The sequence below is a fragment of the Panthera onca genome, chromosome F2 (assembly GCF_046562875.1).
Source record: "Panthera onca isolate mPanOnc1 chromosome F2, mPanOnc1 haplotype 2, whole genome shotgun sequence".
Classification (NCBI taxonomy): domain Eukaryota; kingdom Metazoa; phylum Chordata; class Mammalia; order Carnivora; family Felidae; genus Panthera; species Panthera onca.
Window position 1 is genome coordinate 17,673,895 of NC_138356.1, and position 19,640 is coordinate 17,693,534.

At 36.9% G+C, this 19,640-nt stretch overlaps 1 protein-coding gene across 7 annotated transcripts in view; it reads left to right on the forward strand.

The window, feature by feature from the left end:
• Positions 1–12,486, forward strand: part of SGK3 (serum/glucocorticoid regulated kinase family member 3) — a 147,835-nt gene extending 135,349 nt beyond the window's left edge. For 6 of the 7 annotated variants that reach the window (XM_060610658.3, XM_060610657.3, XM_060610659.3 and 3 more), the window contains one exon: positions 3,348–6,013. In XM_060610658.3, coding sequence (XP_060466641.1) covers positions 3,348–3,518 — 171 coding nt within the window. In that variant the 3' untranslated portion in view covers positions 3,519–6,013. Of the gene's footprint in view, positions 1–3,347; positions 6,014–7,139; positions 7,185–10,218 lie in introns of those variants that run through there. The other variant, XM_078441651.2, reaches the window with a different exon arrangement.
• Positions 12,487–19,640: the final 7,154 nt, after the last annotated feature.

Consider the following 19,640-nt stretch of genomic DNA (forward strand, 5'->3'; position numbering starts at 1 on the left):
TGAAAAGTAGCAGAGCAAGGATTCAAATCTGTGCCTTATTCCAAAGTCACTATTCTTTCTATGCTTTCTTGTGCTTGAGTGTCTAATTAAGTAAATGATAATAATAAATACAGAAATAAGGGTGCATCTGGGTGGCTCAGTAGGTTGAGCATCTGACTCTGGCTCATGTCATGATCTCCCATGAGTTTGAGGCCCACATCGGACTTGCTGCTGTCAGCGCAGAGCCTGCTTCGGATCCTCTATCCCCCTCTCTCTCTGCCCCTCCCCTGCTGTTTCCCTCCCTCCCACCTACCCCCCCCCCCAAATATTTTTTTAAATGAGCAGACACTTAGAAAATTCTTATAATGTTAAGTAAAAACATGGCAATTATGGGGTGCCTGGGTGGAATTCTTTCTTCCTCTCTCTTTGCCCCTACCCAACTTGTGCTCTCTCTCTCAACATAAATAAACTTAAAAAAAAAATGGCAGTTATAATTTTTGTGACTTACGATTATAGTAGTAAAAATAACACATAAGGACTGGAAGAGAATATAATATAAACCAAGATTAATTTGGGATTGCAGGGTCATGGGTGAACTTGTGTTTCTTTTATTTAAAGTTTTTTGGTGTTGCGAAATTCATGAAAGACTTTTTAGTAGATTAGTGCAGGATAAGGAAAATACTTTAGGAAAGTATTATTTAGTCTACTCAGATTTTGTTAAATGTTTGTTTCAGTGCATTGCTCATGGCTGGTAATATTTACTAGGTGTGATATTGTACACCTATTAACAGAACATTTATAGATTGCCTCATTTCATTTAGCTTATCCAGAAGTGACTGTTTCAGGAGTAAGGACAGACTCCATTAAGGACAGTTTCTGTCCCTAATTTCTAGAGTTTGCAGTAAGAACCTAGGGCCTTTAAGAATTATTTTATTTTTATTTTTACATTGAAAGTCTTACTGACTTTAGTTATCTTCAAATAAATAGGTCATCAGGCACATTGAAGAGTTGAGTTAGGTACTCCTAAGCAATACTGGAAATGGAAACAATGTAGATTTCAGAGTTAGATACCTCAGTTGGGATTCCTGCTTTTTTATGACTAATTAAACTTTTTTAAAGCAAGATCCACAACCAAGAAGCCACAGGGGGGGAAATTTTAAATCTGGCCACATTAAATCTAGAAAGGTCTATATGAAAAAAAAAAATGCAGACAACAAACTGGAGAAAATTTCTTTAACATATAAAGCATTCTTGTAAGTCAATGAGAAAAAAGACTAATTACCAATAGAAACATGAACAAAAGACACAAAATACACAGTTACAGAAGAATAAATACAGCTTTTAAATATATGAAAAGAGTTCAAACTCAGGTTACCATTTTTCACTTAACAGATTAACAAAGATCAGAAAGCTAGAGTATGATTAAGTAGATGTTCTCAATACTTGCATCCTTTTTTTTTTTTTTAACATTGACAGCAATTCTTTGAAATAGTTCTGCTATTTTCCATATAATACAGATGAATTAACTTAGTCACAGAAATGGTTAATAGTTTGCCCAGAGTTCACAATTGAAGAACTAGGGGCACCTGTGTGGCTCAGTTGGTTAAGCCTCTGACTCTTGATTTTGGCTCAGGTAGGTCATGATATTTAGCCCCTCATCCAGCTCTGTGCAGAAGGCACAGAGCCTGCTTGGGATTCTCTCTCCCTCTCTCTCTTCCCCTTTCCCGCTTGTGCGTGCACACACACACATGGTTGCTCACGCGCGCTCTCTCAAAATAAACATTTTTTAAAAATAAAATAAAGTTAAAGAACTAGAATTTGAGCTCAGGCTCTTTGAAGACAAAACCTCCCTAACTCTTAACATAAGCAATATAGTATTATCCCTGTTACTACTAGCCAACCCATAACGGCATTCACAAAATACCTATAAAATCAAGTAGAAGAATATTTGCCATCATTTACTGAACACCTTCTACATGTCAGATTCTGGGAATTTTATGTATTCACACATCAGATCCTCACAAAAACCTTAACAGGTGGGTGGTACTATTTTTACTTTACAGAAGCAGAAATGAGCTCACAGAGAGGTAGTTTATATAAAAAATTATAGCTAGCAAATTTCATAGCCAGAATTCAAACCTTAGTCTTATTCCAAGCCCATACTTCTTAGAATAACATGTAAGGATTTGACATTTTTTATATGTACCTAAATTCAGTTTCTTCCTCTTCTGTGGGGGAATTTCTCATATTGAGGGATCTAGTATTCTGGGTTTCCCTTGTCTCTGCTCCGCTGTTTGTAGTCCTACCTGCCAGACTATATCCTTAGCTTAGAATATCTTCTCTAGATCCTTGTCTTTTACCTCAGTTAGACTTGATGACTTGGACATGCTAAGGATTCCCGCCCCCTTGGCCCCTTAAAGCAGAGGTAACCTAGAGATTCAGGGATGAGCTCTAAGAGTGAGTCACCTGAATTTGTATCTCAACTTTTATCTGCAAATACATTGGAAGCGGAAAGTCCATTAGCTTGTATCAAATTTGTAAAGGAAGATTAAGAACCGCTGCCATCGAGCAGCTGCCATGCTTTACTTCCCAGGTTCTTGGCCACTTCAGGCCTCTAAAGCTAAGGTGTCACAGGCGAATGCTTAACGACCTCTGTAGCGCAAAGAGTGTTAACTTGCACGGTTTTATTTACAACGCCTTCATTCTTTAAGCAAAAGGCTTTACCTACCCAGAGTTCAGAAACTGACAGGCAAGCATTTTCCTGCAAGTTCAAGTGAAAAGTGCTATCTTGAAAACCTACTTGGGCTCCTTTTCTAAACTTAGAGGTGGTGATGGGTAGAGAGAAAGGGATTCAGTTGGATGGCCTGAGGTTCACATTGACTTAGGTAGGGACTCTGTTATGCTAGCCACCCTTGTCTCCCCACAGCTCCCAACAAAAAGAACTTTGTTAGGACAGATAACCTCACCTAAATAATAAACTCTGGAAAGGAAAAGCAGAAATTGCTTCGAAGAAGTGATGAAGTAGGAAGACATCTAAACTTGCCAGGAATAAATATACAAATTCGTGAAGGGGTTTTAATGAAAGACTAAATTAATGAAAACAAAAGCTAAGATGAGGGGCACCTGGGTGGCTCAGTCGGTTAAGCATCCGACTTGAGCTCAGGTCATGATCTCGTGGTTTGTGAGATCCAACCCCATGTCGGGCTCTGTGCTGACAGCTCAGAGCCTGGAGCCTGCTTCGGATTCTGTGTCTCCCTCTCTCTCTCTGCCCCTTCGCCATTCACACTGTCTCTCTTTCTCTCTGTCTCTCTCAAAAATATTTTTTAAAAAAAGCTAAGAGGAATAATAATATGCTTTTGATGTTTTAGGCGGGACCAGATGATATCAGGAACTTTGATGCAGCATTTACAGAAGAAACAGTTCCGTATTCTGTGTGTGTGTCTTCTGACTATTCTATAGTGAATGCCAGTGTACTGGAGGCAGATGATGCATTTGTCGGTTTCTCTTATGCACCTCCTTCAGAAGATTTATTTTTGTGAACAGTTTGCCATCCAGAAACCATTGAGGCAAATACAAGCCTACAGATGAGACTGAAACTCCTGTTTGTGTGAATATATTCAAATCTGTTTAACTAGTGCCTCATTTTTACATGTAATGTTAAAAAATATGAAAAATGTATTTTCTGCTGTATGCAAGAAAATAGGGCATTTCAAAGAGCTAGGTTTTGGATTAAAATTTGTATTATTGTTTATTAAGCTTATTTTTAAACAAATTTTAAAAGCTATTGTTCTCAGCATTAACCTATTTTTAAAGAAAACTTTTTGCTAATGACTGTTTTTCCCCCTCAGTTTACACTAACATCTACCCAAGACAGACTATTTTGCAACAGCCTATTTCAGTTCAGTTAACATAAATTAATGCCTTTGTAACTCTCTACTTTGACCTTTGTTCTCAGATCAGAACTATGCAATTGGTATGTGGTTAAGAAGAAAACACATCTTTCCATGAGAAGTCGTTGGTTGACATAATCAGTTCTTGGTAGGATTAAAATGTAAAAGCATAGTTAACACATGGGCTGTGAGTTAACATTTGGAGTAAGTGTTCATTCTGCAGATCAAATTAAGAAATAACAAGGAGATCCTTTACTTTTGAAATACCAATTCAAATTTGCGAATTTTTTTTTTTCTGTAAGAAAAGTAAAAGCTTAATAGTTAGAAGGTTTAAATATTCCCAAAGATCTGAAGGGTAATAAAATACTACTGGATTTTTTTTTAGGTGGTGCCAAAAATGAATGTCTCTGTGTCATGTATTTATATTACAAATACATTCTATTTATGTTCTTTCTGGTCTTTTGATGTTATTGTTAAGTAGGCCTAAATCTCAGTATTTGCTTTTGCAGACAGCTGTGTAAAACTGTTTTCTAATTGGTTAATAAGTGAAAAATATTGAGCTTTCTGGAGTTTTTACCTAATTGGGAATTAAAAAATAGAATAGCAAATTCTAGGTCAGTGTAAATATATATTTCGCTACAATGTAACAGGTTAAAAATAATTCCAGCAGATGCAATGACAGTATCTTACTTGTCTTAGGAAAAGTACAGGAAACTGGCCTTAAAATCATATTAAAAACCAACTAACTGTGGACTTGTCACTATGAAGAGAATACAGAAAAACTAAAAAGAGTGCTTGTCTTGGAATTCTGCTTCTTAGAGTAGAGATTCTTCAAGTCATGTAGGAAACATTGTGAAAGTTTCGAGACCAACTTTAAAAGCTTAAGGAACAAGCATTCTTTCCATGTATTTCCTCTTGAGAAAAAAATCACAGAAGCATTTCACACCAATACCCTTTGGCTTAAAAATGTTCATCAAAATGGAGTGGAGGAGTGTGCTTTTGTTAGATTAATAATATTTGCATCCAATACACTGAATCTTACTTTAGAGGTAAGACTTTAATAGGGACACTGTAAATATTTGGTTTATTTGGCACTACTGTAAGTTCTGCTTTTACACAAAGCTCTTTGCTTATTATAAAGCAAAATAAAAACTGTAATCTCCTGTATGATTTATTTTTTACTCAGCCACTCCTTAATTAAACTGCCAAAAATTAAAGTGCAATATTGTATATTTTTAAGAACAAATTTAAAATATTATGCTGATGTTTATTGGATCACAAGAAATACAACTTTTACAGTAAAATAAAACTAGCAAAAAGATTAATAATCCTCCAATTCCTGTCATTATTTTAAATTAACTTGGTGATGGTTTATAAAAGTCATTACAAAAATGATTTGTATATGTGAGGAATAAAAGTATAAAACTTAAATATTTGGACACACATAAAAATTAGATTATATGGATTATCATAGGCTGACATATTTAATATTCAGGGAACAAAACCTCTTCCAAGTTTCAAGTTTATTTTTTCTTTCATAGCATGCTAAGTCTTTTAGAAAAGAAGTGTGTGCCCTTTGAATAGTTGAACCATTTCATGGCTATTACCAAAATAAACTCAGAGGTCTAAGTGAAGACTGCCTAACATTCTTCATGTTATCCATACCTCTTATTTTATTGCATATGGTACAGTGTAGAGCTTCCCAGCCATTGTTACATTATAGCACACACTGAAGATTACAAATTTTTGGCATACCTGAGGAGAGGTGCTAAATGATGCAGGTACTGGCAGCAGGTTCTCTGTTCAAGATTTTTAAATTCCAAAATAATTTCTGAACTTAAGATATTTACAGAGAGAGCCAACAAACACTGTTTGGATTTAATTTTAGCAATGGTGAACATTTAAAAGGTGGTTTAAATATTTGAAAGATTTACTGTAAAATTTTATCACTATAAAAACCATTACCAGTGTCTTTTAGCATACTTGTTAATTATCCATAGGCATAATATTACAAAACTTTACATATTTTATGAGTCATTCTTTTGTACATCATACACTATGTGAAAAACAGGAGTGAGAATTACAGGAACGTTTTTGGTGATGTTTGAATGACTTTTTTCAATAAAGTGTTTTGAAATTAATAACTTAATTCCTCATTTATGTAGTTTGGAAATTAGGTCTCTTTTAAAAATGGGATTTCCTGCCACTTACCTTTAAAGTCAGTGTTTACAATTCTGTGGATTTTTATAGATTATTCCATATCCCAAGGTCATTGTTCATTTATGTAGAACCCTAGAAATATGTAGACGAGTTTCAGGTGGCTTGAGTACTTTGAAATAATATGCCAACTTTTGTGTATAAATGAAATTGACTTGGGACAGGAAGTTGTGTTACATGGCTTTGTTCAGATGCCCAAAAGGATTCACTGCTGTAAAATGATTGGGCTTCTTCTCTGCCATTTTTGTTCTTCTTTACTCACCTACAATTAAGAGAAATTGCTCTTGGGGCACCTGAGAGGCTCAGTTGATGGAGCATCCGACTCTTGATTTCAGCTCAGGTCATGATCCCCAGGGTCGTGGGATCGAGCCCCACATTGGGCTCCACACTGGGTGTGTGTAGCCTACTTAAGATTCTCTCTCTCTCTAAAAATAAAAAGAATTAATTTTGTTGTTGTTTAAAGAAATTGCCTTCTAACTTCCCTGAAATCATTCCAATTGGGAATTTTTGTATCTTTAGCATTTTTGGTGTCTTGCGAATATTGCATAATCATTCATTTGTAATCCTTTAAACATAGTCCTTAATTAACAGTTAAAAGGACCACTATGCAAAAATATTTTATTTTGCTATTCCCTTACATCATGCCCATTTTTATAGAGGTAATTGAGAAAGAAATATAGCTGTCTCAAAATGTACCTTTTAAATAATTTACCCAAAGTCAAGAGAGTATAGTTTAAAATCATATTACACAAAAAAAGCCTATGAGAAATATAAATTCAGAGTGACATTTATAGCAGTGAAGTAGCTAATCAAAGGATCCTACAAACAAAAGGTTAATTTTACATATACTGAAAATGATGAATCACTATATGAATCTTAGTAACGTAAAACAAAAATTGCATCACTTTACATAACCTTCTTACTGGAAGAACCAGACACATTTGGTGATTTTACAAATCTTGTGCTCAAATGTAACATGGAAGTTTTTACTATAAATTCTCTTTTGCAGTAATATATCTCACAGATTTATCATTTTCTTCTAACATTTTTCAGCATTTTCATGTTATTAGGAAGCAGAGATTTGCACTTCAAATTTAGGTAAGTTTCTGTGGGAAATTTCACAATGAGTTGTCAATATTTAAGTGTTACTGTGTTAACTTATGGGATCCAGTAGGCGGTAAAACAGACTTACCCAAATAGTCTAATTTGATCTCAGTGTGTTAGACGTTTTCAGTTCTTTCCAGATAGTAGTTAATATAGCCTTGCTTTGTTGAATTTTTCTCTTATATGTCAATGATAGTAATAATAGAAAAATTACAACCTACTTTGCTAATGATACAGTGATGTTGAACATTAACACTTACCTTAGATAGCCCTAGCTATATGCCTCAATTGGGTGTCAAAAGCAAAGTTTTGTGTTTGTCAAAACTCATATGACTTGAATACTTAAGACTTGTGTATTTTGCTTCATATAAATTACACCTCAGTGAAAAATATTCAAAATAAAAACAGTTATATATGATAAAAAGTAAAATATAAGTAATCCAAAATGCTACCATCTTAAGTATTTAAGCCATTGTACCACATTACATGTGAAAAAATTCAGGAATTTGCAGCCAAAGAAAAACAAAAGGCAAAGAGGTGAAAATAGCACAACCTGAGGCATGTAAGCATATAAGAATGCACAACAGGGACTTCCAGTTTCCCCTGTAAAGTGCTTAGAAGCTGCCAAGTGAAAAACTGAACAGACTGAATCATCAACTCTTCTTGGATACAGAAGAAGAGAGAGGACACAGGGCAAACTGCTACCCCTAACACTGGGGAGATGGGTGAATATAGAGAGTTGGAACTTACTGGAGCAGAGACTCAAACACTGCGGGAGCCAGTGCAGGAGTAAGAAAACCTGAACTAGATTTAACAAATTGCTGGAGGCTAAGTGTAGACCACTGAGAGTTCAAAAGTCCAGGGGGACCCAGTCTTAGGGATCCCTACAGTTTTGTGAAATTGACCACCTAGCTTCTCACAATAAATATTGGGGAAAAATTCTCTTGTGCTTCCAGCAGGAGGAGAAAAGGGACAATTTTCTGTCTTTTTTAAAGAATGCAAGCAAAGGAGGGCAAAGTGAGGGGGACAGAGGATCTGAAGCAGGCTCTGTGCTGACAGCAGTGAGCCCAATGTGGGGCTTGAACTCACAAACTGTGAGATGAAAACCTGAGCTGAAGTTGGACGCCCAACCAACTGAGCAACCCAGGTGCCCCAGGGACAATTTTCAAATATGCCAGGATATTCTGGTCTTCTCCTAACTTTAGGAAAAACTAGTTAATCAGAATGTCACCTCCAGGGGTTTTCTCTAACAGAGACTAATGTACCAGAAGGAAAGTACCAAACTTATAGTTGGTTCAACTCTTATGTGTAGGAGAAGGGACCCAAGTTCAGTCCACTCCACCCACTCTGTCCCACCTAATGAGGGAGAAAAAAATCTAAGAAAGACACTTGTTAAGTTTGTCCAGAGGCATGGGTTTACTAAAATAAGGACCTATCAAAAGGAGCATAGAACACTTCCCCTTCCACTATACCACATTGCCACATTTTAAAAGACCTATTTTTAGCACTTCCTTTTACCCACTACATCATATCTGGCTACCAAGAAAAATTACAAGGCATAGTAAAAGGCAAAAAGCAAAACAAAACAACAAAAAAACCCCACAAATTACAATTTGAACAGATACAGCATCAGAAACAGACATGGCAGGATGTTGGAATTATCAGACCATGAGTTTTAAAAAATTATGTTCAATATGTTTAGGGCCCAAATGGATAAAGCAAGAATAGATGGGTTATGTAAGCAAAGAGAAGGAAATCATAAGACTAAAGAGAAATGCTGGAGATTTAAACAACAAAAACTGACAAATGAGAAACACCTTTCATGAGCTTATTAGTATACTGGACATGGCTGAGGAAAGAATCTCTGAGCTTGAGGTTATTTCAGTAAAAATCTCCAAAGCTGAAAAGCAAAGAGAACAAAGACTGAAGAAAACAGAACCATATCTAGGGACAGTGGGACAACTACAAAAGGTTTGTAATGTACATGTATAGAAATACCAGAGGGACAAGAAAGAGAAAGAAAGAAAAAATATTTGAAGTTATGACAGAATTTTCCCAAATTAATATCAGACACCAAACCATGGATTGAAGAAGCTCAGGATTACCAAGTAAGATAAATACCAAAAAATTATACTGAGGCATGTCATTTTCAAACTTCAGAAAATCAAAGATAATGAAAACAACCTGAAAGAAACTGGAGGAAAAACATTATAGAGGAACAAAGATAAGAATTACACCTGACTTGTGCCTAGGTGGCTCAGTTAAGTGTCCAACTCTTGATTTCAGCTCAGGTCATGATCTCACAATTTGTAGGATCAAGCCCAAAGTCAGTCTGTGCGTTGACAATGCAGAGCCTGCTTGTGATTCTCTCTCCCTCTCTCTCTGACCTTCACCCCTCCCCCTCTCTCAAAATAAATAAACATTTAAGGGAAAAAAAGAATTACACCTGATTTGTCATCAGAAATCCTGCAAGCAAGAAGAATGGAGTGAAAGTGCTGAGAGAGGGGCACCTGCCAGGCTCAGTCAGTGGAGCATGCAACTTTTGATCTGTGGGCTGTGAGTTTGAGCCCCACATTGGGTGTAGATATTACTTAAAAGTAAAATCTTTTGGGGGCACCTGGGTGTGTCAGTCGTTTAAGTGTCCAACTCTTGATTTCAGCTCAGGTCATAATCTCACAGTTCATGGGATCAAGCTCCGCATTGGACTCTGTGCTAGCAGCACGAAACCTGCTTCAGATCCTCTGTCTCCCTCTCTCTCTCTCTCTCTGCCCCTCCCCTGCTCATTCTCTGTCAAAAATAAACAAACTTTAAAAAATAAAAAAATTTTTAAAAGATGGGGGTGCCTGGGTGGCTCAGTCAGTTGAGCATCCAACTTCAGCTCAGGTCATGATCTCGTGGTTCATGAGTTTGAGCCCCACACTGGGCTCACTGCTGTCAGAGCCTGCTTTGGATTCTCTGTCTCCCCTTCTTTCTTTGCCCCTTCCCCGCTTGCTCTCTCTCTCTCTCTTTCAAACATAAATGTTTTTAGGAGGAGCCAAGATGGTGGAACAGCACGGAAGTTTTTTGTGTGTCTCGCGTCCATGAATTACAGCCAGACCAATACTAAACCATCCTGCACACCTAGAAAACTGATCTGAGGATTAACACAACAATCTGCACAACCTGAAGCACAGAATTCAGCAGGTATGCGGTGTGGAGAGGTGAACTTGGGGAGAGAGAACCTGTGGAGGGCAGGGAGCCGCTTTTGCCTGAGGAGAGAGGATGGAGATGGGGGTGGGGGTAGAATATGGGAAAAGCACCCCTCCCCAAAAGCAGCTGGAGAGAAAGTGGAAAATTGAAAATAGCCACAGGGACTGAAAAAGGGAGAAACAAAAAGGGAGAGGGTTTAAATTCCATTAAGACTGTAAACGGGGAGCACAGAGAGTCTGCAACTCCAGAGCTCGATACCTGATGGTGGTCTGGTGGGAAGGGTGAATCCCCAGGAGTAGAGTGGGGACAGTGAGGTTCTCAGGCCACACGGGGAGAAGCAGTTCCACTGCTGGAAAGACATTTGGTAGAGGCTGTGAGGCCACCTGGGCCCAGCAGACCCCAGAGAAAAGTCACATTTGCTGGTGCTGGAACAAGGTCGTTGGGGGCAAAGGCTGGTGCCAGATGTGTGTTGTGATTCTCCATAATCCCTGAGGCACTGCTGCTACACTGTCTCGTGAACTTTTTCTAGGGCAGGCTGGTACCTGGCCACAGTTTCTGGGCATCAGCAGCAGCACGGTCCCACAAGCATTCCTGGGTGTGAATGACACCCAGCCATTGCTCTGTGAGACCCTCCACAGAGGACTGGAATGGATCAAAGCCGCAGTCCCTCAGGAGTGGGGGGGGGGGGGGGGGGCTGGGTAGGCAGCCACATCTGAGACAAAACTCAGGAGGGAGGTGCTGCCTGGGGCTTGGTCACTGACAGTGTGGAAGCAGGGAGTGGACAAAAGCCAAAAATGAAGGACAGGTGTGTGATTGTTGATGGGGAGAACAGAGTTCTGAAACTAGAGACTGGGTAGCTGGGTGATACCATTTTCACTGCTCCTGCTCATGCACATATGCACCTACAAGCGCCACAACAATCCACCCCAGGAGGCTAGCAGAGCCATCTAGTGGAGAACAGAGCCATTACACTAAGCCCCACCCAACTGGGCCAACCTTGCTCTTCAAGAACACAAGTCTCACCACCTGTTTAGTTTATGGGCTATAAAGTACTTCATAGTTTGACTCCTAGGGGAAAATGAAGTAATTTCAGTCGTATTTCAGTCTGTTAGCTGGTCCAACTATTCAATTTTCTTTTTTTTTTTTTTTCAATTTTTATTAAAAATATTTTTCTTTAATTTTTTTCTACTATATTTTTTCTACTGTATATTTTTCTACTATATTTTGTGTAATTTTTTTCAAATTCTATTTTACTTCCATCATTTAATTTTAGTCTACTTCAGTGTATTCATTTTTTCAAGTTTTCAAACGATTTCCTTTTTTTTTTTTCTTTTTCCCCTTTTTTTCTCTAATCTATCAAGCCACTTTCAACACCCAGACCAAAACACACCTAGGAACTAGCACCATTTATTTTATTTATTTTGTGTGCGTGTGTTTTTTATTTTTTAATTTTAATATTTTTTAACTTTTAATATTTTTAAATTGTAATTTTTTCTACCTCATTAATTCCCTTTCTCCTTTCAAAATGATGAAATGAAGGAATTCACTCCAAAAGAAAGAGCAGGAAGAAACGACAGCCAGGTACTTAACCAACACAGATACAAGCAAGATGTCTGAACCAGAATTTAGAATCATGATAATAAGAATACTAGCTGGAGTCAAAATTAGATTAGACTCCTTTCTGTGGAGATAAAAGAAGTAAAAGCTAGTCAGGATAAAATAAAAAGTGCTATAACTGAGCTGCAATCTTGAATGGATGCCGTGGCAGCAAGGATGGATGAGGCAGAACAGAGAAACAGTGATATAGAAGACAAACTTATGGAGAATAATGAAGTGGAAAAAAAGAGGGAGATTAAGGCAAAAGAGCACGATTTAAGAATTAGAGAAATCAGTGACTCATTAAAAAGGAACAACCTCAGAATCATAGGGGTCCCAGAAGAGGAAGAGAGAGAAATAGGGGTAGAAAGGATATGTAAGCAAATCATAGTGGAAAACTTTCCTAACCTGGGGAAAGACAGACATCAAAATCCAGGAAGCACAGAGGATCCTCATTAGATGCAACAAAAACCGACGATCAACAAAGTGTATCATAGTCAAATTCACAAAATAGGCAAGGAGAGAATCATGAAAGCAGCAAGGGAAAAAAAGTTCTTAACCTACAAGGGAAGAGAGATCAGGTTTGCAGCAGACCTATCCACAGAAACTTGGCAGGCCAGAAAGGAGTGGCAGGATATATTCAATGTGCTGAATCAGGAAAATATGCAGCCAAGAATTCTTTATACAGCAAGGCTGTCATTCAAAATAGAAGGAGAGATACAAAGTATCCCAGACAAAAATTAAGGGAGTTTGTGACCACTAAACCAGCCCTGCAAGAAATTTTAAGGGGGACTCTCTGAGAGGTGAAAAGATGAAAAAATAAATAAATAAATACCAAAAGTAACAAAGACTAAAAAGGACCAGAGAACACCACCAGAAACTCCAACTCTACAAGCAACATACTTGCAATAAATTCATATCTTTCAATACTCACTCTAAACATCAATGGACTCAACGCTCCAATCAAAAGACATAGGGTAACAGAATGGATAAGAAAACAAGATCCATCTATGTGCTGTTTACAAGAGACCCACTTTAGACCTAAAGACACCTTCAGATTGAAAGTAAGGGGATGGAGAACCATCTATCATACTAATGGTCAACAAAAGAAAACCGGAGTAGCCATATTTATATCAGACAATCTAGACTTTAAAATAAAGACTGTATCAAGAGATGCAGAAAGGCATTACATCATAATCAAGGGGTTTATCCACCAAGAAAACCTAACAATTGTAAACATTTATGTGCCAAAAGTGGAAGTACCCAAATATATAAATCAATTAATCACAAATATAAAGAAATTCATCGGTAGTAATACCATAATAGTAGGAGACTTCAACACACCACTCACAGCAATGGACAGATCATCTAATCAAAAAATCAATAAGGAAACAATGGTTTTGAATGACACACTGGTCCAGATGGACTTAACAGATATATTCAGAACATTTCATCCTAAAGCAGCAGAATATACATTCTTCTCCAGTGAACATGGAACGTTCTCCAGAATAGACCACATACTGGGACACAAATCAGCCATCAGCAAGTACAAAAAGATCGAGATCATACCGTGCATATTTTCAGACCACAACACTATGAAACTAGAAATCAACCACAAGAAAAAATTTGGAAAGGTAACAAATACTTGGAGACTAAAGAACATCCTACTAAAGAATAAATGGGCTAACCAAGAAGTTAAAGAGGAAATTAAAAAGTATATGGAAGCCAATGAAAATGATAACACCACAACGCAAAACCTCTGGGACGCAGCAAAGGTAGTCATAAGAGGAAAGTATATAGCAATCCAGGCCTTCCTAAAGAAAGAAGAAAGATCTCAGATATACATCCTAACCTTACACCTTAAAGATCTGGAAAAAGAGCAGCAAATAAAACCCCAAACTAGCAGAAGACAGGAAATAATAAAGATGAGAGCAGAAATTAATGCTATCAAAACAGATCAATGAAACCAGAAGCTGGTTCTTTGAAATAATTAACAAAATTGATAAAACACTAGCCAGTTGATGGGAAAAAAAGGAAAGGACCCAAATACATAAAATCAAGAGTGAAAGAGGAGAGATCACAACCAACAGAAGAAATAAAAACAATAATAAGACAATATTATGAACAATTATATGCCAATAAAATGGGCAATCTGGAAGAAGTGGACAAATTCCTAGAGACATATACACTACCAAAACTGAAACAGGCAGAAATAGATTTGAATGGACCCATAACCAGTAAAGAAATCGAATTAGTAACCAAAAATCTGCCAAAAAACAAGAGTCCAGGACCAGATGGCTTTCCAGGGGAATTCTACCAAACATTCAAGGAAGAGTTAACACCTATTCTCTTGAAGCTGTTCTAAAAAAGAGAAATGGAAGGAAAAGTTCTAGACTCTTTCTATGAAGCCAGCATTACCTTGATTCAAAAACCAGACAGAGACCCCACTAAAAAGGAGAATTATAGACCAATTTCCCTGATGAACATGGATGCAAAAATCCTCAACAAGATATTAGCCAACTGGATCCAACAATACATTATAAAAATTATTCACCACGACCAAGTGGGATTTATACCTGGGATGCAGGGCTGGTTCGATATCTGCAAAACAATTAATGTGATTCATCACATCAATAAAAGAAAGGACAAGAACCATATAATCCTCTCAATAAATGCAGAGAAAGCATTTGACAAAATACAGCATCCTTTCTTGATAAAAACCCTCAAGAAAGTAGGGATAGAAGGAGCATACCTTGAGATCATAAAAGCCATATATGAACGACCCAGCGCCAATATCATCCTCAATGGGGAAAAACTGAGAGCTCTCCCCCTAAGGTCAGGAACAAGACAGGGATGTCCACTCTCGCCACTGCTACTCAACAGTATTGGAAGTCTTAGCCCCTGCAATCAGACAACACAAAGAAATAAAAGGCATCCAAATCGGCCAGGAGGAGGTCAAACTTTCACTCGTCACAGATGACATGATATTCTACATGGAAAACCCAAAAGATTCCACCAAAAAACTGCTAGAACTGATTCATGAATTCAGCAAAGTTGCAGGATATAAAGTCAATGCACAGAAATCTGTTGCATTCTTATTCACCAACAATGAAGCAACAGAAAGAGAAATCAAAGAATCGATCTCATTTACAATTCCACATAAAATACCTAGGAATAAATCTAACCAAAGAGGTGAAAAATCTATACACTGAAAACTATAGAAAGCTTATGAAAGAAATTGAAGAAGGCACAAAAAAATGGAAAAAGATTCCATGCTCCTGGATAGGAAGAACAAATATTGTTAAAATGTCGATACTACCCAAGGCAATCTACATATTCAATGCAATCCCTATCAAAATAACAGCAGCCTTCTTCACAGAGCTAGAACAAATAATCCTAAAATTTGTATGGAATCAGAAAAGACCCCGAATAGCCAAAGCAATCTTGAAAAAGAAAACCAAAGCAGGAGGCATCACAATCCTGGACTTCAAGCTGTATTACAAAGCTGTAATCATTAAGACAGTATGGTATTGGCACAAGAACAGACACTCAGATCAATGGAACAGAGTAGAGAACTCAGAAATGGACCACAATCCTGAGAAACTTAACAGAAACCCATGGAGGAGGGGAAGGAAAAAAAAAAAAAAAAAAAGAGGTTAGAGTGGGAGAGAGCCAAAGCATAAGAGACTCTTAAAAACTGAGAACAAACTGAGGGTTGATGGGGGGTGGGAGGGAGGGGAGGGTGGGTGATGGGTATTGAGGAGGGCACCTTTTGGGATGAGCACTGGGTGTTGTATGGAAACCAATTTGACAATAAATTTTCATATATTGAATAAATAAATAAATAAATAAATAAATAAATAAATAAATAAATAAGAAATGGACCCACAAACGTGTGGCCAACTAATCTTTGACAAAGCAGAAAAGAATGGCCAATGGAATAAAGACAGTCTCTTCAGCAAGTGGTGCTGGGAAAATTGGACAGCGACATGCAGAAAAATGAACCTGGACCACTTTCTTACACCATACACACAAAAAAAACCTCAAAATGGATGAAAGACATAAATGTAAGATAAGACAGGAAGCCATCAAAATCCTTGAGGAGAAAGCAGGCAAAAACCTCTTTGATCTTGGCCACAGCAACTTCTTACTCAACACGTCTCCAGAGGCAAGGGAAACAAGAGAAAAAATGAACTATTGGGACCTCATCAAAATAAAAAGCTTCTGCATAGCAAAGGAAACAATCAGCAAAACTAAAAGGCAACCGACAGAATGGGAGAAGATATTTGCAAGCGACATATCAGATAAAGGGTTAGTATACAAAATCTATAAAGAACTTCTCAAATTCAACACCCAAAAAACAAATAATCCAGTGAAGAAATGGGCAAAAGACATAGACACTTCTCCAAAGAAGACATCCAGATGGCCAACTGACACATGAAAAAATGCTCAACATCACTCATCCTCAGGGAAATACAAATCAAACCACAATGAGATACCACCTGACATCTGTCAGAATGGCTAACATTAACAACTCAGGCAACAACAGATGTAGGCGAGGATGTGGAGAAAGAGGATCTCTTCTGTATTGCTGGTAGGAATGCAAACTGGTGCAACCCCTCTGGAAAACCGTATGGAGGTTCCTCAGGAAATTAAAACTAGAACTACCCTATGACCCAGAAATTGCAGTACTAGGTATTTAGTCAAGGGATACAGATGTACTGTTTCAAAGGGACATTTGCACCCCAATGTTTATAGCAGTGCTATCAACAATAGCCAAAGTATGGAAAGAGCTCAAATGTCCATTGATGGATGAATGGATAAAGAAGATGTGGTATGTATATATATATATATATATATATATATATATATATATATATATATACATATATATATATATATACATACACACACACACACACACACACACACACACACACACACACACACACACAAAGGAGTATTACTCGGCAATCAAAAAGAATGAAATCTTGCCATTTGCAACTACATGGAGGGAACTGGAGGGTATTATGCTAAGTGAAATTAGTCAGAGAAAGACAAAAATCATGTGACTTCACCCATGTGAGGACTTTAAGAGACAAAACAGGTGAACATAAGGGAAGGAAAACAAAAATAATATAAAAACAGGAAGGGGAATAAAACATAAGAGACTCTTAAATATGTAGAACAAACAGGGGGTTATGGAGGGGTTGTGGGAAGGGGGATGGGCTAAATGGATAAGGGGCATAAGGAATCTTCTCCTGAAATCATTGTTGAACTATATGCTACCTAATTTGGATGTAAATTTAAAAAGATATACTTATAAAATTAAAAAAAAAAAAACACAGAAGAGACAGAGAATAAACATCTGGGTTTTGATTGAAAAAAAAACATTTAAAATTTTTTTTTTAAAGTTAAAAAAAGTGCTGAGAAAAAAAAAGAAACAACCCTACCAGCCTAGAATTCTGTACCCTATCAAATTATCCTCCAAAAGTGAAGTAGAAATGAAGACTTTCTTAGACAAAAATTGAGGTAATTTTTTTCCCATAGACCTGCTTTGCAAGTAATGTTGAAAGAAGTTCTTTAGAGCAAAAGAGAGTAACATAGGTTAGAAATTCAGATTTACATAAAGAAAGAAATAGCATTGGGGCACCTGGGTGACTCAACCAGTTGAGCATCTGATTCCAGTTCAGGTCATGAGCTCATGGTTCTTGAGTTTAAGCCCCACACTGGGATCACTGCTGCCAGCAGGAAGAGCCTGGTTCCGGTCCTCTGTCCCTCGCTCTGTGCCCCTCCCCACTTGCACCCTCTCAAAGATAAATAAAACATTAAAAAAAAAAAAAAAGGAATAGCTTCACAGAAAGAATAAAAGAATGTGAAATAAAACTTTTGTTTTTATTCTTTTTTTTTTAATGTTTATTTTTGAGAGAGAGAGTGACACAGAGCACAAGCAGGGGAGTGGCAGAGAAAGAGAGAGAGACACAGAATCCAAAGCAGGCTCCAGGCTTCAAGCTGTCAGCACATAGCCCCACTCAGACCCCAACCCATGCACTGCGAGATCATGACTGAGTGAAATCAGAAGCTCAACCAAGTGAACCACCCAGGTGCCTAATTCTTATTCTTAATTGATCTAACAGATAACAGTTTGTTCAAAATAATAGCAACAATGTATTTGATAATATGCATATGTATATATTATATACATATGCTTATTTATGCCTTTAGATAAGTAAAATGAATGACGTCAATGATACAAGAGACAGAAGGGAAGAAGTCAGATTATTTTGTTATTACAAGATACTCATACTGAGGTACTTCACTGTACTGTGAAGCAGTACAGTGTTATTTAAACATGAATTTGGATTAGTTGTAAATGAGTATTGCAAACTCTAGGGCAATCAGTATAAAAAGAGGGGAAAAAAGAAGTATAGCTGGTATGCTAAAAAAAATGGAATCAGTTAAAATCACAAAAGGCAGAAAAAGAATAGAAAACAAAAATAAGAACAAGGAAAAGGCAACGAATAGAAAATAGTAACAAATATGGTTAAGTATTAATCCAATATATCAATAATCACTTTAAACATAAATGGCCTAAATGCACAGATTGTCAGAGTAGATTAAAAAAAACCAAACTAGATTCAACTATATGTTGTCTATAAGGAGTTTACTTTAAATATAAAGACACATACAACCAATTAAAAGTAAATGGATGGAGAAAACTACACCATGCTAACACTAACCAAAAGAAAGCAGGAGTAACTATATATTAACTTCAGACACAGCAGATTTCAAAGTAAAGACATTTATCAGGGATAAAGAAGGGAATTACATAATGATAAAGGAGTCAATTCTCCAGTATGACATAACAGTCTTTAATGTAAATGTTCCTAACAAAAGAGTGTCACATTACATTAGGCAAAAACTGATAGAACTGCAAGGAGAGACAGATGAATCCACTATCATAGTTGGAGACTTCAACACCCCTTTCTCAGAAATGGACAGATCCAGCAGGCAGGAAATCAGTGAGAACATAGTTGAACTCAAAAACACCATCAATCCACTGGATGCAATTGACATCTATAGACTATTTCATCCAACAACAGTAGAATACATTCTTCTCCAGCTCACATGAAGCATTCACCCATATAGACCAAATTCCGGGCCATAAAACACACCTTGCCAAATTTATAAGTATAGAAATCATACAATGTCTGCTCTAAAACCACAAGTAAACTAAAAATTAAAAACATAACCAAAATAGATGGAGATTAAACAACACACTTATAAATAACACATGAATCAAAGAAGAAATTTCAAGAGAAACTTTAAAATATTTTGAACTAAATGAAAATGAAAACACAACTTACTGAAATGTGTGGGATATAATGAAGACAGTGCTTAAAGGAAAATTTATAGCATTGGATACATATATTAGAAAAGAAGAAAGATCCAAAATCAATAATCTAAGTTTCTACCTGAGGAAACAATGGAAAGAAGCACGTAAGCAGAAGAAAAGAAATAATAAAAATGACAGCAGAAATCAATGAAATTGAAAACAGGAAATCAACAGAGAAAATCAATAAAACCAGAAGCTGATTCTGTGAAAAAAACCAATAAAGTTGATAAGCCTCTAATCAGGCTAACTAAGAAAAGGAAAGAGGGATG